Here is a 22,100-nt window from a genome sequence, read left to right as displayed (position 1 = left end):
CAGTTTTGCTATCTACTCTAAATACGTTGACTTGATACGGCAATGCCCGATGTGGCACCTCAACGTTCGGCAGAAAGTTCTGGCCAGCGCTTTGAACATGAGCATGTGGTGAGGACGCAACACGGGGTCATTTTATGTGCACCTTCTCTGCTCTCCGGATGGCACTCCACGACAGTGAGAACGAAAAATGCTCATCATGCCGTGTCTCATTCTCTTCGATTGGACAGTCGACAGCAGCATTCCAAATTGTGCTTCCCGCTACAAAAACTCGGCGGTGTCGGCGTCCATGTCAGCCGGGCCTTGAACCCGCAACCTCCTATGGCAATGAGCTGTACTACTGCACCACACACATGTAAATTGTCCCTAACCATTCTTCTAGTTGTCCACGTACAATCTTTAATCTACTCTCCCCTCCCTAAAAAAAGGTGAAGGGTTATCGAGTTAAAACACAGACAAACACATTCTGTATAGTAATCTTTTCAGTGCTGAAAGGTTGCATGTCTACTGCAGAGGAAAAAAGAAAGGAAATTTTACATAAGACAAGTGGAAGGGAAGGCAGCTTGTAATGTGTCAGGCATGCTTTCGATAAGTGCTCACTTGAAACGAAACATAGACTATTAAAGCGTGTGGTGATACTCATCATCTAGCAAATGCAGAAAGCCAGGATGTAACATAATAGGATGTCGGGGCAATGGTAAACTTTCCGTCTTTACTTTGTGTATGTGTTTTGTGTGTGTGTGTGTGTGTGTTGGGGCAGAGGTTCAGTGAGGTACAGCCACTAAAAGATGCTACAGGATCCATAGGTGATTGTCAAATTCGTGAGATCAAACACGTAAGTGCACTTTTAGATTTAATTGGTACCAAATTGGGGGGGGGGGGGGTGATTTTGAGAATTTGGGGCAAAACACTGCTGAGCAAACCATTCTTGAACATCATGCAATGCATCAAAGATTTCTAGCTACCCTACTGGCCATCTGCTCCATTACATGGTATGTGCTAAAAAAGAACCGCTGCAGAGGTTTTGCCGTCAAGCGGACAACGTACAATGTACTGTCATGCCGTTTGGCACAGCAACGGATGCTGATTCCAACCCTGTGCACTTTATTACTACTGCTCTGCATCAAACTTGCATAATACACCCTTACCAAGATGGATAACTGTGGTTATTTCCAATCCTTGGCTGAAACCACACCATGTCGACATCCAAAATGTTATAACGATCTTTATTCGTGCAAAGGAATATGGTTCTGTACAAGATGAAACACTAACTTCCACTCCACTCGAATCCACTTCCCTGAACAGAGCATCTAATCTCTCACCTCCTGCGACACATTGTACCATCACACCTGTCACCATTTGCGACTTTTACGCTAGTACACGTGAAAGAACCAGCGGGATTAGCACTGCGACATACAACCTTTCAGCACTGACCAACGTGTGATAACATATTAGTAATAGACATGGTACATAAAATCTCATATGATCAATTTTGTGAGAGACATGTGACAATAAAAGACATAGGAGTAAAAATGTTTTTTTTTTGTTTCTTTTCGTCTTTTTTTCCCCCTTCCTAATCTTCTTGTCTCCTGCTCAAAGAATTGTGCACTTCTTCCTTTTGTTCTTCTTTTTCTTGTTCATTGCATTCTTGCGCTCCTTCTGCATAGGGGGAGAAAAGGTATGGAAGAAAACAAATGAAGAGCAAAATTATTCTCGGTAGTGTCTCCCCAAAACCGATGTCACATACTAACATGAATACAATCATAGCCTTCTTAACTGACCAATTAATCTCACATACAGGTGAGTCCCAGTAAAACAAAGCTAGGTCATGCAGTTTCTTTTGTTATCATGAAATTTTGTAAAATCTGAAGAAACAAAAGTACATGTACATACAGATAGATATATTAAAGGTACAGTTTACAATTGGGAGCAGTCATTTAAAAAATGTTTGAGATATCACATTTGATGCATATGTGTAGATCAGTTGTATCACATTAAATCCTACCATGTAAAAGTTTTGCAATAAAGCCTAACATGTAAGGAGATATCACTATTTTTCTAACTAAACCATTACTGTAGACAGTTTAGTCTAGAAACATTTTTATTGCAGTATAATCATTGTTAAAATTTTGTATATTCAACAATATTTAACATTAATTATAGTATTAATTCAATTTCTTTTAATTGGTTGTTTCTATCCCTAACTCATATTCTACAACTATTTTGAAGCACTACAGCTGGATTTCCACTTCATCTGCAAATGGTAAATTATGTCTTTATAGCAAAATTGGGACCTGAATCCTTACTTTATTGTTGGGAGCGAGTGTGTGCGTGTGGGTGGAGGGGGGGGGGGGAGAATTTGTTGCGGAGGGGAATCACTGATCAAGGTTTAATCCTAAGCCCCGTCTTAACAGGCCACAAAACGCAGGGTAGCCTCCGGCAAAGATTGCGCTACAGAGAAGATTGTGTCTGTTAAGACGCAACACAGTGGAGAGCCTCAGGAGACCCTCCGGAGAGTCTCCAGAGAAATCTAACCCTGTGAATGACCAGGGTAGATGCAGGGTAGCCTCCAGAGAACTGCCAGAGAACCGGCGGAGACGCTCGCGGGGTGAATCTTACCCCGAGGCGTCATGTGACCAGCGCTAAGTCAGGTGACCAGCGCTATGTCAGGTGACCAGCACTGCGCCACACACAAATCTTGAGAACTCCTGTGAACTTTTGTACGGCATGTACAGGACAGGGTTGTGTGTAGAACTTTACCTATCATATACAGTCGTTACACTAATCGAATTCTGTGAGTTGAACAGTATCATAAAATGGGCTTTAGAATCTCTGCAATCTGATTGGTCAATTGTCATGCATTGATTTTTACTGATCCACACAGAGCCATGCGTCCGGTAAAATCCGAATGCATGGCTCAAGTCTTGTATGGTGTTGTAGGTGTACCGGACGCATGATGGGGAAAATGGTTGCATTTCATGAATTTATGGACCCATTTTATAACACAAATTATACACAGGCCTATTTCATGGATCAGTGAGAATTGGATGCTCCGTTTAACTTTGGAACAGTCTAAAATCCACTCGCTGCACTTGTGGGTCTAAACAGTTCCTAAAGTTAAACTCACGCAACCAATTCTCACCGATCTACTCTGTCCTGTGCATCATTTGTATATTATACTAGGCATGCTCTTATTGTAAAACATGTGGGTGATTTCATGACTTATACTTTCTTTAATTCTTTTTGAAAGATCCTCACGAAAAGAGAAACAAAGTGTGTTTGCACGGTAAACATATTTTACGGAAAAACAGAAGGTCTAATTCAAATGCCTCTGCAGATAACAGGGCCTACATGCCTGTATCAGCGCACACGTGTACATTTAGTACACAATCACACTATCGGAAATGATGTCAGCATATCTATCTGTAATGTGATTGGCCAAGGAGAGCGTATCCTCCCCGGAGAAGGTTTTCAAGTAATGCCTGTTAAAACTGGGCACTCGGCATTCAACCAGTGTTTTATGGAATCTGCGGAATGTGAACGCGGGGTGATTCTTCGCCGGAGAACGGACGGAGAGGTCTGTTAAGACGGGGCTTTCGAAGAGCGAAAAGTTGGAGACGGAGACAGACCGGTGTACTTACGTCGTTCCTGATCTCTCGTACCAGTGTGTAGAAAGCATCGTCCTATAAGGGTGAGGGAGAGACAAGGAAGGGATGAGTAGATGACATTAGTTGGAAGCAAATGAAAAGTTTTGCCACAAAACAAGCTAACTCCATTCTTCTCCAGGTGACATATTTGCGATTAAAGCTGGTAAAAAAACAAAGAAAATAATAAAAAATATAGGATATTTTTATATCTTTAAATCATAACTTCTAGAATATTCCTTGTTATGTTACAAGTGAGGTATTACTGGTAAGGTTTTATTTTGCTCTATCTGCTGATGGACTTAGTTTGAAACTTTTTAAAATGGTGCTTAGCCCATTTTGCAATAAAACCCTTCAAATTTCATTCCCTCCTCGGTCATTCATTGAGACAAACTGGGGGCAAAGCAAACATAAATTGCAACATCAAATTTTCATGAATTGGAGCTGATGGCCTTTTTTGCGGCATAAAATTATCACACGTTGCCACGGGCATTCAATGCATATAGTGTAGACAAGAACTTTCACATGCAATTTGATTTCAGAAATCTTGGCTCTCACAAACTGTTATAGCGAAATTGAAATGCATGCGAAAATCACTGGTTTTGAAGAGTTCATGTATAATATCTAAGAAAGCACCCGAGTCATATTGAGGAAAGTCTTTCAAGCATTAACAATATTCATACAAAGGTTTTATACTAGTCTTTCATGAAACCATGGAAAGTGGAGGCATTTTAAAAGTTGTGTGTATTCGCCAAATGGTGATGTCACAAATATTTTGCTTCGTTAGCAGCACATTTGGCTGTGGTCCATGAACAGCAAAAGTTTTCCTTATGCACGACTAGAAAGGCATGTACAGAGCCCACACCTCTGCCAAGCAGCTCATTTCCACCCACATTTTGATTTCCACCCGGTATTAAAGTCCTACATTCATACCATCTGCATTATTAGATTCCCTGATCATCAAAATGCACCCTCAGTATTTGGAATCATATTGGCATCATAGTTAGTTTAATCTGGATACTTATTGTGGAATTATACACATACAGTATGCTGAAACTGGCCCATTTCCCAATGATAAAGATTCCTTTAAAAAAAAAATCAAGCAAAAATTCCTGAATTTAGAAGGTGATCTGAATCACTACCGCAATTCAGTCTTCTCTTCCTTGTGTGATTACCAACTTTTCATGAAATTTTCATCCGAATCTGCCCATAACTTTTTGGAGTGGCTTTGCAAATAGACAAACAAAACCAACACTGGCAAAAACATAACCTACTTGGCTGAGGTCATGATTGTCCTAAGAATACTATAAGGATGAGTCAAATGAATGTTGCGTGTGCAAAAGGTCACAAGAGGCAGCATATCACTTCGCAGATTATTGCTACAGAAAGTTGAGTCAGATTTCCTCATGTTTGCATTTGAACCAGTGACAGGAAGTGTTATTGTTGGCTCCAGGACAGAAACAAAAATGGTGGATAAACAATCAGAATTGATGGAAAAACACTTTTATTTTTTATTTTTTAATTCAGTCTGAGAGTCCCTGGAAAAAAAAAAATCATAACGCTCATGAAGATTACATTTTGAGGATTTTTTTTTCAAATATATACATGAAATATTACAGTATTAAAAAAGCCATCGCAGAGCATTTGTGTGTGTATGTGTGCTGTAGACGCCACTTAACTATTATGAATATAATAACAAGCAACTAGCCTGAGAAATATTAAATATTGTACAAGACTATACCCATTCTTCAAATTTACACAAGAAGATTTCCCAGAAATTGGTCCAGCTATAAAAAACAAACAAACAAACAATATTGCGGCAAAAATCTCCACTTTTTGATACTTCAAAAACTTGGAAAAAAAAACTTTATCTAAAATAAAGGGGGGAGGGGAAAATATCAATGAAAAGCACTCACCACCCCTTGTCTTGTCTTGGCTGAGGTTTCTATATAAGGAATACCATAACTCTTGGCTAGCGTTGTGCCTTGTTTGCTAGTGACGGCCCAGTTTGGTAGATCTATTTTGTTTCCTACCACTGCAAACAGACAGATTAAAGAGAGAGAGAAGAGAGAGAGAGAAGAGAGAAAGATGAAATATAAAAGAGAATTAGACATTCATGTACAACAACAAAATGGCATAATAAATTATGAACACTTAATGAATGTGAATGGTATGAGAGTTCATAATAACAATAACAATAATAATAACAACAATAATAACAATAATAATAACACTGATAATAATTCCATGTATATGGTGCTTTATACGGATGTTTCTATGCGCATTGGTGTTATTTACAAAAGAAAACTAGAAAACACAATAACATAAGGACAATGCAAGACCAAACTAGCAGTAACAAAAAGAAAAAGAAATACTATGTAATAGAAACATACAATAATTAATAACTGATTATCAGAGAACAGCCCCTCAAAAGGATTTGAAATGTTATGAGGTCGGCTAGGAGTTCTCAAGAAGAAGTCTAGGGATTTTGCAACCTCCTCAAAATACATGTAGCTTTCCAAACTCTCGGGTTTGAAAATTCAATACATTCCCGCCACAAAATATCATCATTACATGTATCTCGGGTTAGTCCAAGCACTTTTAGAATACTGGTAACATTACAAAAGTACCTCTGATTTAAATTCTCCAGAATATTATCGGTATGTGGAAAGAATATATCATGTGTGTGTGTGTGTGTGTGTGTGTCTGTCTGTCTGTATGTATGTATGTATGTATGTATGTACAGTGTATGTGTATTTCTGTGCATTGTGTTCAACATTGCCCACTGTCTCTATTTAAGAGAAATTGCTACATTCCTCTCTCTCATTTCCACCACTTATCTTTATTGGGTAATCTTCCATGTATATCACAACATAGTATCGCTACCAGCTATTGAAGGCACTGTCTGTACTGGGAGCAGTGATTTAAAAAATGTTTGAGTTATCACATTTGATGCATACGTGTGGGTCAGTTGTATTACAAAACATCCTACCATATAAAGATTTCACTACAAAGCCTAAAATATAAGGAGATATCACCATTTTTCCCAGTAAACAATAACTGTATATAGGTTTATTCCAGAAACAACATTATTATAACTATTTTTCATATGTTGTATATTCAACATTTATTATACTGATTAACATTTTTACATTGGTTGTATCCATCCTTAACTCATATTTTAGAACTATTTTGAAGCACTACAGCTGGGTTTTTCTTTCATCTGCAAATAATAAACAATACTTTTAAAGTCATTGCCATTGATTGCCTTACATCCTGTGACCTTGAGCCGGGTACTGAAGTGAGTGTAAACACAACTCATTAGCTATCACCTGTGCATACAATTTGCCCATTTATGCCCCAATGCTCCCCAAGGCTGGGCTCGACTGTCTCACATTGGTGTAAACATACTAAAAGAAAGAGAGAAAAAAAAAAGAAAGTCTATTGACATTCGGCAGATTCCACTGTCTAGAGCATTTCCTGTCTCATTACATTGTTCCACACAAAATGTCATTTTTTTCTGCGTAAAATAGCACTGATTCCTTTCAGGGAAAGAAAAAAACAACAACAACAAATAAAATATAACCACCTTGCCAGGAAGGGTGCTTTTGTTTGTGTTTTCATATTTATTTCTTTCTTTTTATGGTCAGGGTACCTGCACCTTTTACACAAATGAATTCCATGAGTTTTTAACGACTTTTCAATGTATAATTTCAGGAATCCAGGACCATTTTTCAGACGGTAACTTCATAAAAATCTACGTGGTTAGTGTTCAATAAATGAAAATAACTATCATATAAGTAGTGTCCATGTACATATCATATGTAAGGCAACAGTGTGTATAGCTACCAACCCAACACTGTCTGTAGCTAACAAGTGTGAATGGTCTGATTTTACTTGCTGAAATGTTTGCTTTCAAAACAAAATTACATTGCAAAATTTGAGGATCACTAAAAGGCAAAAAAAATATACAAATTTATAAATTTCATGACTTTTCCATGAAATATCTATAATTCTCACTTTCCCAAGACTTTTCCAGGCCTGGAAAAAAACACCTTTATAAATTCCATGACTTTTCCTGCTTTTCCAGGATTGCAGGGACCCTGCTTTTCCAGGATTGCAGGGACCCTGTTTTATTGATTTGCAGTATACGGTATGTATTCCTTCTGTAATACAGAGAAAATGAATATTATCTTCTAGTTGGGAACTCATCAATACCCCAAATCGAGTTGCCATATATTTTCTTGGACAAAATGTTTCATATGCTAGACCAGAGGGTTGATGAAAGATTGATATCATTGATAGTGTTTATAATCGTATTTAATCTCTACAACAGCTGCCAATATATATAACCATTAAATTCAAAGTGATAGAAGAAAGATATCTGGAAGATAACTGCAGTCACTGTTGTACACGCATAATGAATCAGCAAAAGTTAAGTCTCAAATCAGGGAGATCTTTGGGTGCGGTTGAACACTCAAAAGTGAACCTAAGTGAACCAACGCAAACTGTACCAGATTTGGAGCGTTTGAGCACTCTGTTGAGAAAAAATACCTCATGACTTATCTCTAGGGGGGGGGGGGGGGGGGGGGGGGGGTCACACATTTTGTAGCAACAAGGTCATTCACCTAGCACAACTGAACTATGTGTACATTGTACTAGCAGATGTGCCAAACATAGAGAATGAACTCTTTGCACTATGACGTATTGAATGTTACGTGCATTCTTCACATGCAAACTTTTGGAATGCTTTCTTTACAAGAGCGCTCGAAGGCACTCTTTGTGTTCCTTTTATCAAGATATGAAATGATATTGAACTTTTCAGCCAGCCTTTTGCATAAGCCATTAGACTTGCCAGTTCTGTTTATAGATGACTGACTTAACTTCTAGGTAAATGGCTAGAAAGAACATCTTAAGATCCAGTAGTGTGGGGAGACCATAGGATGGAAAGCTGGCCCGACTTGGCTATATTTCGGGATCCCCGTAATGATTTGGGTACACCCTTGTCAGCAATTTCCATCTATGTAGGTACACATGTAGCCTACGAACCTCCACTGGAGTCTACTAGTGAGCGTATGCTTCGATGCACATTTTCGAAGACGCTAGCATTCCCGCACGAGTCATGTTTTTTTTCAATGTACAACAATTGACAGCGAATGGAGATCGACTCAATAGGGCCACCTTTCTCTCAGTCTTTGTTTTTTTTAAAGGGGGGCCCTTGAGGAAGCCTCAAGGAGACCTTGCAGAGACCTTAAGGAGGCCTTCAGGAGACCTCGGGAGACCTTGAAGAGGCCTTGAGTATGCCTTGGGGAGACCTTAAAGAGACCCTGAAGAGGCCTTGAGTAGGCCTTGGGGAGACCTTGAGGAGATCTGGGGAGGCCGTGAGAGACCTTGAGGAGACCTGGGGAGGCCTTGAGAGACCTTGAGGAGACCTTATATGATACTCACAGACCATGGGCACCTCTTCCGCATCCTTCACCCTTTTGATCTGCTCGCGATAGAGGTTGACGTCCTCGAACGACTTCTCGTTGTTGATCGCGAAGACGCAGAGGAACCCCTCCCCCGTCCTCATGTACTGGTCCCGCATTGCACTGTGGGGAGAGAGATGAGGTGGGAACAGAGAGAGAGAGAAAGGTGAATCATTATTATCATCATAATCACCATCACCATCACCATTACGATTATCATCATCATCATCATCACCATCACCATCACCATCACCATCACCATCACCATCACCATCACCATCACCATCACCATTACAATTATCATCATCATCATCATCATCACCATCACCACCATCATCATCATTGCACTGTGGGTAGAGAGATGGGGCGGGAACCAGGAGAGAGACGAGGTGAATCATAATTATCATCATGATTATCATCATAATCATCTACATTCATCTTATTATCAACCATCATCCTTACGACCTTCACTTTTTCGTTTTCATCATTGTCCCTATCATTCTTCATCCATCATTACCTACATATCAACTCCCTCATCTTTCTTACCATCATCATCATCATCATCATCATCATCATACATGTAAAAATCTTCATGATCATCAAATGTCATCCCTACCATCTTTACTTTTTGTTAAATCCTCCTCCTCATTCTTTAGCATCAAGCATTTTCTTCAATTGCCACATCTTTCTTCTTATCATCATCTACATCCACCATCTTCACTCCAACTGTCATACATGTATAAACTATTCCTCCTATCTTTTTATCATCATCATCATCATCATCATCATCATCATCATCATCATCATCATCATAATCACCATCATGTTAATCATCTTCATTAGCAACCATCAACCCTACTACCTTCACTTTTTCTCTTTCATCATCTTCCTCATAATTCATCAGCCATCCTCTACACATCAATTACTGCATCTTTGTAATCATCATCACCACCTACATCACAATCATCATTCCACCTGGTAAAAGAAGCTATTCCTTCTATTTAAGGCTGTCTTCTTCATCACTATCATCATTTCAATTCATGGTATAACAAACATATACACATTTTTCCTCTATGCTCAAATGGACTATTTGGATCATTTGGAGTTTTTACAGGCTAGGGTATATCCATATCATGTACAAGGAGTTATACCTGGTAGCTGCTGCCCATGACCAGTAGGCTAGTAGGCATGTCATTGTATTAGGTAGGACCCATTCTATCATCACATCACTAGGGTAGTGATGTGGCTTTAGTCTGTAGCATGTCTGCATTGCAAATGAAATTGCCTGGGTTCAATTCCCATTGAGTCTAGCGGAGCAATATTGTGTGTAATCATGTTGTCCTCGCTTCCAAGATGCAAAAACATCCTGTCCCGCGGATAGAATATTAAATGGAGGACCCTTGAGCGCAAGAAAGTCACAACTCATGAATAGACAAGTTCCCAATTCCCACTTCACTTCCTCCCATAAAAGCAGGGTGGTAACCCGGTGAAGTGGTACACCCCAGATACCCACAACTAAAAACGGCAGAATTATGTCGACCCCTCGTGGTACGCCCCAGGTGACTAGCCATAGTTGGCAAATGTTATTAACCATGCACACTGTGGTATCTATGAAGAAGACGAAGATCCTCATTGCTACCGCTGCCAAAGAGGTTATGTTTTTTGTCAGTGTTGGTTTGTTTGTCTGTCTGTTTGCAAGATCACTCAAAAACTTGTGAACAGATTTGGATGAAACTTACAAGAAAAGTCATCATCATTGTCATCATCATCATCATCATCCTCATCACCATCATCATCATCGTCATTTTCGTCATTATTGTTTTGTCATCATCATCATCATCTCAACTACCATTTTGATGACTTTCATCATCATCATCATGAACATCACAATCATAAGTTCCCATCTCACTATTGTATACTATCATCATCATCGTCATCATCGTCATTATCGTCATCATTGTCATCATCATCATCATCATCATCATCATAATTTCATCTACCATTTTGATGACTTTCATCATCATCATCACGAACATTGGCATCGTAAGTTCCCATCTCACTACTGTGTATTATCATCATCATTGTTCATGTCCTCATAGTCACTCCAGACAATCACTCCGGACAGCCCATTGACCAACCTGTACTCTTCTTGACCGGCGGTGTCAAGGATGTCCAGCAAACACGTCTCGCCATCGATGACCACCTGTTTTCTGTAGGAGTCCTCTGCAGGAGGGAAGGGAAGAGAGAAGGGGAGAGAAAGGACACAACGTGAAACCTCTAATAGCTCAACTCTCTGTGTACTTTGTGTGCCTACTGGCATGGAAAAGGCTTTTAATAGCGTTGTACACATAGTCCCAAGTCCCTGGCACTAATAGGGTAAACAGTTAAAGCATGGACCTACTACATATGGACGTTCATCGCTCGTTAATTAATTCATGCACCTGTTTCTGTCAAAAGTGGCACCAAAGCTTTTTGAACATGCTTTCCTGCTTTGATCTTATGATTACCACCGACAGCCAGCCTGGACAAAAACAAGACGGAGCTTTGAGAAATCTAAAAACTACATGTGCAGAACCTAATTACAATTGTATTCCCTTAAATCAAGAAAAAAATGCATGTGCAGTTGTAGTGTACATTGGGAAATTATCACTCAAGTAATTTCATTTGCGAAATGCGCATACTTTACAAGAGAAAGTAATTATTTTGGCAGGTTGGTTGTGATTTCTAATCTAACTTTTCCTAGTTTAACATGGACATTAACTGTAGATGAAATAATAGTGTCCTATCATAAAGCCATGTTACACGCTTGTCCACAAGTGTCTACTTCACTCATTTTTCAATTTTCAATTCCATAAATTGGGGGGGGGGGGGAGGAGTGACTTTACATAATTAAAGGGGGCACATGCACCCCCTCCATTTTTATCTATTTCTTTTGTTTTAACAACAAATAAAGGGGGGGGGGGGCATGTCCGGTGCATCCCCTCCTGGGTCTGCCAATGGATTAATCCATTTCAGTATTACACAGATACTTTGAGGGCCACTTTCTTGACAATGCCATTATGCTGAACATCTTCATTGTGTTGTTTCATGTTGGTGGGGTGCCTACGTGTCAAGTGACCTTGAAAGACCAAACAGAAAAACAAACCCCAAATTAGTGAGAGCTATGTAGTGAAACAGATGTAGGGAATTATAATAGTATTTTGGCTCTTTCTTCACTGGCAACTGCAGCAGCGTGGATTCAATTGGCACAGGCAAAGCTCTGTCTGTGTACTCTTGCGTCAAAGCATACGTGAGCGTGCCAATTTCTAATTCAAAGCAGATATAAGGAGATGACCTCAACAGCGAGCATCTGTCTCTCAACTGGAATCTCCTCATTGTCTGAAGGGTTGGATTTTAATCGCTGCCAGAATGGTTTGGAACGCGCGACGACTTCTCATTCTCCCCAGACACAAGGAGCCGCGTCAGATCGGCACGGAACTCATTAGTAAAACATAGACAAACTCCATTATCAGCACCATGACTAGTAGTAGTATCTATCATTAAGATTTCCTACACATGCTACACGTTATACATGTTTTGAAACATTTGTGCAGTGGTCAATCTAGCAATCTAAGCACATGTATCTGTTTGCTTCAATATTTCATTCTTCTCTAGTCTATCTATCTCTCTCCCCCCCCCCCCCCCCTCTCTCTCTCTCTGTCCATATATTCTATTTTTCTCTCTTTCTCTCTCCCACTCTCTCCTTCTATATCTACATCTCTTTCTCTCAAACTATCTACTTTATCTCTCTCTACAAGTTTCTTCCAATCAATCTCAAATAATGGACACTCTTGAAAGGATATCAAAAGATGAGACAGAAATCATTTGATCACAAAGCCACAGAAAATAATGATAATAATCCCAGGATTATAATAATGATAATGATAATTATCATCATCATCATCATCATCATCACAAAACAATGACAAGAAAAAACAATAACAACAATAATAATAATTAATAATGATAATAATAACAATAACAATAATAATACTAATACTACTGGTAATAACAACAATACTACTACTACTACTACTACTACTACCACTAATAACAATGAAAATAATAACAATAATAACAATAATAATAATAATCATAATCATAATAATAATACCAATGGTAAAAAGACAGACAAACAAACAAACAAACAAATAAACAAAAAGACAAGATGAATAAGATTCAAAATTTCCCTTCCTACAATCCCCCTCCTCCTCCACCTACGGACTTTGTCTCCTCTCAGCTAACTCTTAATCCCTCTCTAATGCATAATTCTGCATTAAAGGTCGCAGATGCGTCGTGCCACCTGGAATCCACGACAGTCAACTGATCCAATCTTATACGCACTTCTGCAGGTGTGTCTTATAAACCACTGAAGTTAAAACTGCATGGAAAGCACAAGGCTGTGCAAGTAATGGAACTCTGAAGACGCATCCATACCTGCCAACATTTCAAGATGAAATATCTTACTCGTGGATTGCAAAAATCTTATTTCATATGCAAACTGAAGTTAAAAATCTTACTTTCAGTCAAATCTTCAGAAAATACACATGAAAGGTATACCTAAATATTCTTTTAAAATCTGATTTCTCTGACAGAAAATCTGATTTTGCTATTTTTACCGTAAAAAAATCTTACTGAATCTGATAAAATCTGATTAGTTGGCAAGTATGCACATCTGCCCCACAGAGTATGTGTAAGCATGTGAATCCGCCATCATGGATAGCCCTCTACCCACCTAGGGTCTATGACCTTTGTGCCTCTATCTACTGAAGACTGCACAGCTAGGGCAGACTGCCATGCAACAATGACCAAAGATGTAGCATTCTTGCTTTTTGGGACTATTAAAGCAAGATGGCGATTAAAAGTGCCATTTTGTTTTCTGTCCACTTATGCCTTGTAGGGATTTCTAGTTCTTTGAGGATACATTTTTACACACAATGATTAGTTCACACTTGAACATTTCTATAATTTGCATTTGTTCAGTTGCATTCTATTTCGTCTCGCCATATCAGTCAATCTTAATTGTAGTCCCACCCATGCATATCTGTGTGACATAATGTGCCTACAACAACCTTCACTTACGTTTCATAATTCCAGGTGACACATTTTTGTATGTGTTTATTGTTCACAAACATGCAGTGATATCACAAGCTGTCCAACCTACTTGCATCATGAATTAGCGTTGAGTGCATAGGAGGCGCCAGAAGAGTAGGGCGGTCGAGGCCTCCGTTCGTTTTATGAGAGCCCTCTGAATAATTGAAATTTTGTATCTATTTGCCCTTGTGATATATCGGCTCTACGAAACAACAACCAAAAACACCTGTTCCAAATTCAATCTAACTTTGACTGGCTGGCCGAGGCATTCTCTAATTGCCTTGCTGTGGCAGCCCACATGTATTTGATTCATGTATCGCAATACAACTATGGATCAAACAGCATCACCCACACGTATCAACCTTGAGAGCATTGTTATCTCTCATACTAATATATGGTTGTTCTTTTTTTTAATTTCTTGCTCGAAATTCCTCAAATGCACTCAAATATGAGAGCTACGAAGCTCAAGTTTTTCCCTTATATGTCCATTTATGCTTCTCTTATTAGAACAACAAATGCATTATGGATCTCCCATCCACCCATGCCACCCCCCCCCCCCCCCAAAAAAAGGGAATCTCCTGTCACAGCTGATGCTTCAGCATGTTATTATAAGTACCTGAGAATGTTGTTGTAGACCCATCCATTGTTACTTGTAGGGGAGGACAGCTCTGTTTGAAGAGCGCACATCATCAGAGTTTAATATGTAGTATGTACTGCATGTTGATACAATTAGCTCTCCATATCCCTTCCCCCTTTTAACCCTCCCTCCCTCTCTCTGCCTCTCAATTTCTCCCCCCCCCCCTTCTCCCATGTTTTGCTATCTTTTATTTTCCCATCTCTCTCAAGCAATCTCCATCTTTCTCCATGATGCTACATTGTATCCCCCCCCCCCAATCCCTTCATCTATCTCCTTCTTTTTTATCTTTCTCTGGCTATACCTATCTCCTTCTCTTTATTATCTTTCTGGTAACAGTGATCTCTTATTGCATCACTCCTTTGTACATGTTCTCTGTCTATCGAGCTATGTCTATATACTGTATACGCCGAATATTTCGCGAGGTTTTTATTTTCACGAATTTCATGAGTCACAAGCTATTCGTGAAATCAAAGACACGCGTAAACAATGACTCTGATCCTGATGTGAATGTGACGCACACATACATAATCTGAGTTCAGTACAACGCTCTACGATCGCGAATTTAACTACTCGCAAAATTGTCGGAAGTCCCGATTCGCGAAAATTCAGACTCGCGAAATATATGGCGTATACAGTATTTGAAATTCTCCACACCTGTCTGCTTCTCTCCCCCTCCCTCTCCACCTCTATTCTCTTTTCTATCTTTCTCACACCTTCTACCACTCTCCCTCTCTTCATCCCATTTTCTCAATCTATTTGTCTACCTCTCTTTCACTCTGTCGGTCTGTCATCTCTCATTTCCCTCTCTTCTATGTCTCGTATCTATAGCTGTCCCTTTCTCTAAGCTATATGTCTCTCTCTATTATATCTTTTTCTCTATCTCTGTCTTTAATTCTCCACTTTTCTCTTTTCCAAACTACTGTATATGTCTCTCTTTACATATCTTTCTCTATCTCTCTCTCTAATTCTCCACTTTTCTCTTTTCTAAACTATATGTCTCTCTTTTAATCTTTCTCTATCTCTCTCTTTCAATCTCCACTTTTCTCTTTTCTAAACTATATATGTCTTTCTTTACATATCTTTCTCTATCTCTCTCTCTAATTCTCCACTTTTCTCTTTTCTAAACTATATATGTCTCTCTTTACATATCTTTCTCTATCTCTCTCTTTAATTCTCCATTTTTCTCTTTTCTAAACTATATGTCTATCTTTACATATCTTTCTCTATCTCTCTCTTTCATTCTCCACCTTTTCCCTTGTCCCTCCTCCTCCCGTTCACAATATATCACCATCTTTAATTATCTCACACCCTACTAGCTGCAGACTGTTGCAGAATATTATGTTCCTACAAAAATCTTAAAGGAAAAAAACAAAACAAAACACAACACACACACACACAGGGTGCCTGCTAAAAATAACCAGCAAAGTACAGCATGACTTCACGCTCGAAGGACAGTGCAGTAGAGTTTACTGCACCACCGGGTCCCTCCTGCCTTCTGATAAATCATTTGTCGATTACGGTCTGTCTGATCTTGACACTAAATTGCTTCCCACGCTGCCGCCGGTCGTCGCGTATTATGAAAGTGAAACACGAAGTCATTGCAGGCTACACAGATTTTGCGGTCACACGAGACAGCAACACAACAGACAACACATGAACACTATAGGGAGTGCACTTTAGCAAATTAAAAGAATGACAACAACAAAAACACAAACAAAAAATGGATGAAATTGAGGGGATGAGGCTGGCACGTCAACTGTATGATCGATGCATCAGAAGAGGACACCGATTCATGATGGACAAATATTCTGGCAACATCGGTGTCTCTCGACTGAGATCTGCCAATGCTCGTGCGTACATACATACTTTGCTATGTGATGATATACACATCTCTAGGTGTTCATTCGTGTGCTCGTACCGTGAGACAAGGAGGGGGGAAAAAAAAAACCAAGGTACGTCGTCAATCCTCTCTAATTGAAGTAATGTTGATGGCACTTTTGATGGTCGTTAAAAGCCGTTTGCGTCGACAGATAATGCCGCCTGATTATTTTTCCGACCCTTACGCATTAGAAGCGAGGATCTTCTCTATATTCCATGCAGTCGGTAAAATGCCAGGAGTGAAAATTCAAGACAGCACTAAATGGCAAAGCTGCCTTCCACCAACCCCCCCCCCCCTCCCTCCTTCGACAAAAAGACATATGTTTGTGATGCACTTTTTGCCCAAAGGGGGGAGGCATCAGCGACAGAAAGTCGTTACAGAGCTCATTCACAGAAGACTTTCTTCCATCAAAGCTGAGTGTATCAGCACATTGGGTTCGAAGAAAACAAAACTGATTTGTGTATGGCTATATCGAAAATGCCATCTGCGAATAAATTTTGATGGACGTAAGGAGCCACACCTACCAGCTCAGAAGCTGAAAAGAAATATTTTCATCTGACAAATCGGAGTGAAATCAGCAGAATAAAGGCTTTCTTTGTTTTTTAATAGTTATCTATCTCCAATGCTCACCAGAATACAAGATGTTACAAAAAATATACATGCAGGGGGAGAAAAAATATTTCATCCTCAGCAACTACGAATCAAAATGGTTGATTATCAAATAAAACCAGTTGGTTACTATGAGAAGGACTTCGAAGTACAGCAATGGTGACCACATTTGACATTTAAACTGAAAGTAAATGTCCTTAAAGTTAAGGACTTTTTCCGTCAATCACCTAAATGGGGAAGCCATCGGGTTCTCGCTCAGTTGACAATCACAAACATTTGATATTTGGCAGACTAACTTTGCTAATAAAAACTTTGATATGCACTGTTTGGTATGATTGACGATTACAATTTGATTTTGTTTGATTTGATTTGATCTGAATTGATTTTTGTTTCGCCTGACTGCTACAGAACCATTGTATGCCCATGAGCAAGCAAGCAAGCAACCATTTACAGTACAGCTGCACACACATTTTTGAAGTGGTTTGAATTTTTCTCAAGGTTTGCACATGTTTTTCACATTTGATTACATTTTATTTTGAGCATGTCACCAATTCTCGACAATGTTGGATAGCATGTTGCCCACTTTTGAGTATGTTGCAGAAGAATTTGAGGATGTAAATACAGCAACATGCTCAAACCCCTCAAGGACTACCCCCGTTATTGTCGGTGATATACATGTACATAAGCTTAGTCAATTGTCATGAAATCGCTACCACTCTGCGAGTTAGATTTTACTCTACTCTCTAAAAAAAAAATCAAGTGAAAATGTTTACTCTTGAATAAGTGAATAACAGACAAGAGTGAATTTAGAGTGAAATTGGAGTGAATTTTTAGTGAAAATGTTAATTTTCAATCAAAGTTCACTCCAACTGAGTGAAAAGTTCAGAGTGAAATTGGAGTGAATTTTGACTAACATTTTCACTTGATTTAAAAAAAAAAAGAGATTATTAATCTTATTCAAACCATCTTGACCACATTGTGAAATTGCACTCAAACAACGAGTGGTGCTAATCAACACTTTCGATGTCAAACAAATTGTCTTACCTATCGTTGGATCGTACTCATCTACAAAACTGTAAAGGGGAAAAGAGAGAAAAAGAGAGAAAAAAATAGGGAGACCATGTAAGTATATGATCTTTATAGCCAGTAAAGCAGACAATCAAAATTCACAACACATTCTCTACCTACCTACAAGAGTCTGGTAGTTAAAATCCAAAGACAATATTAATGTCATCTCCTTTTAATCATATGATCAGCTGAAGGATCTAAAGTGTCATGAAGAACTAGCTAAACTTGATCTCCAAGGTACATTATCTTTGTTAAGTCTTTTTTGCTACCCCTACTCATCTAACAAATTTACTGATCTATTGCTTTTGTTACACTAAAGATCTCAATTGAAAATTAGTTTGTTACCACATTGAAATCTCTTGTATGTGATCTTGCCTCCCCACCCCCCCCCCCCCCACACACACACACAAAAGAAAGAGAGAGAAAGGATAAAGAAATATTAAAGGGATGGTACAGTATTGGTGGAGATAAGAATTGGGCTTTTAACTTTTTGTGAGATACCAAGAAAACACTTATGATATAGTAAAGAGCATACCAGTTTAAGAGGAATTCAAAGTTTATTTGATGAAAATCGGATTTGGAATGACTGAAACATCCAAAAACAATGTAAAGCAAAGCAATCGTAATAAAGTGTGGGTCCCACACTTCATGAGAATCGCTCTTTTTTGGATATCTCAGCCATTTCAAAACCGATTGTCATCAAATAAACGTCAAATTCCTCATAGAATTACATGCTCTTTCATATTTCATAAGAGGTTTCTCATTATCTCACCAAAAAATGTTAGAAACCTGAAATTAGGTCTCAACCAAAACTATACAATCCCTTTAAGAGTTCTAACTTGATTTACAGTATGAGAGAGTCAAATGTAGTGTGTATCATCACATTACCCATGAAAGTCAGAGATCATGACATAACAGGAAGAAAAATGCACTTAAAGTCAACTTTGGCAATACAATTTATAATCTCAAAGTTTTGTTTTTACTTTCAGTCCTGCTTTTAAGTGTCTTCCTTAAATGATGATGGGGAAATCATACCAGTTAAAAGCTTGAATGGCATCTGAAGAATTCATATCTGCCACCCCCCCCCCCCTCTAAAAAAAATAAAATAAAATAAATATTTTCCTGACATTCTGTAGCTTTTATGATGATGCATCACAAGCTCTGCATGCTACTTACTGGTTCTGGATAAGTTGTATCGTCAGGGCACTCTTCCCTACACCTCCAGCTGTGAAAGGGAAGCAGAGACAAGAGAAAACACAATTTAGTTGAGTGGTAGGAAGCCTGATACACATCAATGCACATTTTGCTGCAGACTGCATAGTATAGATACATACACACAAGCACATGAAAATATAATGCACCGACATAAGTTTTTATGCATGGGACTAATACCATACAGCACAAATGGAGTACAAACACTAATGTATATATGTGGGACTATTATGCCACATGAGCATTTCTATTTTAGGAAGAAAATGAAGAAGTTGCTACTCTGATTTCTGAAAGTAACTTCAGACTCTAGCAACTTTCTTGCCAGAACCTACTTGTATACAAATGTACAATTTCTATGGTTTCTTCTCTCACAAAGGCATATGAGAGAAAAAAAAATCAGGAAAATTAATTTTGGTGGTGTTTTCAACTCTTATCCATCTTTTTATTTTATTATTTATTGTTTGTTTGTTTGTTTTGAGAAGGGGAGGCAGGATACAGGGGGATGTGTGGGTACCCTGTTGGCCTTTTCCGATATCAGAAAGAAGGAGGGCATTCCCTAAAACCCATTGTCAATGTGATTGATGAGGTCTCTATAGCTATCCTGCATTGAAGCAGCTGATAAGCAGAGAATACACAGCCCCCTGGAGGTCTCCAAATACCACATCTCATCCAATCCACATCTTTGAATCAAAACAATATTTTCTTTCATTCATTCTTTCAACGAGTCTCTCTCCCCCGCCAAAAGAATCATCTTTCTCTTTGCTACCGTAACCGGCATTGTTTTTTTGCAAGAGGTCATCATAATCTCTGCTGGTGGCTTCTATATCAATAAAGACCTCTGTTCTCCGCCCCCCCCCCCCATCTCCCCAACCCAACCCTGCCCCATTCTAAAGAACACTTGCAAACACTCATACACTGTACAACACTGCGGAGAAGTCTCTCTTTTTTTTTTCTATATATAGACATATGTTTCCTCCCTCTTTCTCGTTCTTTCTTTCATCTTTCCTTAAAATATCAATATGACAAACATGCAATCATGCACAAAGCACTTCATGAATTGAATATTCACATCATTCAAACATTATCTCTCTACTTCCCTATATCTATCTCTCTATCTATTTACTACCTATCTCTCTCTCTCTCTCTATCTATCCATCTATCTATCCACCTATCTTTAGTACTATATCTCTATATCAAATGTATCTATCTGTAGTTCTGTCTGTCCTACTTATAGATAATACAATATCATGTAGTCATTTGTTTATTACCTATCTTGCTATCTACAGGGTTCGAAATTGGCAATGGTCCGCTGGCCATTGGCCACCCAAAATCACGTCGGACTAGCTAAAAATCATAAAATTCTGAAGTTACTAGTCCGTCTGGCTAGCCAAAATATTGCTTCAGTGTCAAAATTGATTCTAAGTAGTCCGCCTGGCTAGTTAAAAAAAAAGTTTAGTGCGACCCCTGTATCTACCTACTGTAAATCTATCTATCTGTCTGTCTGTCTATCTGTATCATACACAGATATCTGTCTCTTCAACACTCAAATTATAAACTCCTGCCATCTATATAAAAGCATTTTTCTTTTCTCTCTTTATGAAGCTTCCATTTAATACCAGTTTTACACATACATTGTATGCATTGTATATCTTTCATCTCCCTGTTTGGATACTCTATATCCACAAACTAGTTCACCTGCACACCCCATCCCGATATACCACCTCCTCCCTCTCCCCTCCACCCTTATTCCCCACCCCCATTTCCCCACCCCCTCACACCCCTTCTACCCTCAATCTCCCCTAGGTCACTGTCATTATCCTACATAATAGATCTCCAGAGAGCCTCTCTATTGTTTGAGCGTACCGCCCTCTGGGGTTCCATTCAGATCTCGGCCCATCATCCTTTGTTTCATCTGTCCCTCCCTACCACTCATCTCATCCAACCTTAACCCTTTTACTCCCGGGGAACTTTGAGCAGTGCGTACAATGCTATGGGGTTTCCTACGCCCATCGGCACTCAAAAGCACACAAAGGGATGATAAACATTGCGGAGGTCAAGCGAAGGGGGCGGAACAAAGGGAGGCGTAAAGAAGCGATGCCTGGAGGGCGTCTTTGAAATCTAAAACCAATGCACCCAAGGAGGATGTACACTTCACCACGGCAACGAACACAGTTTATGTGATTGCGAAACATCACCAATGACCTCTTACCCATATTTCACATTCACATTTCATGATACATTTGTGAATGCAATGGGACTTGAACAATGAAATATTGAGCTTGATGTTGTGCAATCAGCCCGGAGGTAACCCCGCTCCTATTACACGCTCATGAAACATCTGTAATACACAGATAAACATTCAGGATCAAATTTCAGTGTTCGAATTTCAGCATGATAGTATATACAAGCTAAAGAAAAATGAAATTGAAAGCATTTCTACATCTTTTTCTTCT

The 22,100-nt window shown here is 39.0% G+C and overlaps 1 protein-coding gene across 1 annotated transcript; it reads right to left on the bottom strand.

Moving 5' to 3' along the window:
- Positions 1-881: 881 nt before the first annotated feature.
- Positions 882-21,544, bottom strand: LOC139713178 (GTPase KRas-like). The gene is made up of 8 exons (XM_071624924.1): positions 21,511-21,544; positions 19,612-19,660; positions 18,412-18,440; positions 11,248-11,332; positions 9,090-9,232; positions 5,558-5,676; positions 3,639-3,680; positions 882-1,656 (listed from the first exon to the last, which is right to left on the bottom strand). Exons 1-8 carry the CDS (start codon positions 21,542-21,544, stop codon positions 1,591-1,593), a joined length of 567 nt encoding a protein of 188 aa, XP_071481025.1. The 3' UTR covers positions 882-1,590.
- Between the last annotated feature and the right edge of the window lie 556 nt (positions 21,545-22,100).

This window comes from Diadema antillarum, unplaced genomic scaffold (assembly GCF_040938485.1).
Source record: "Diadema antillarum isolate AM-2024a unplaced genomic scaffold, OU_Dant_1.0 seq00001921_RagTag, whole genome shotgun sequence".
NCBI classification, from domain to species: Eukaryota; Metazoa; Echinodermata; class Echinoidea; order Diadematoida; family Diadematidae; genus Diadema; species Diadema antillarum.
Note: the sequence above shows the minus strand (reverse complement) of the source record. Positions and strands in the feature narration are given on the sequence as shown.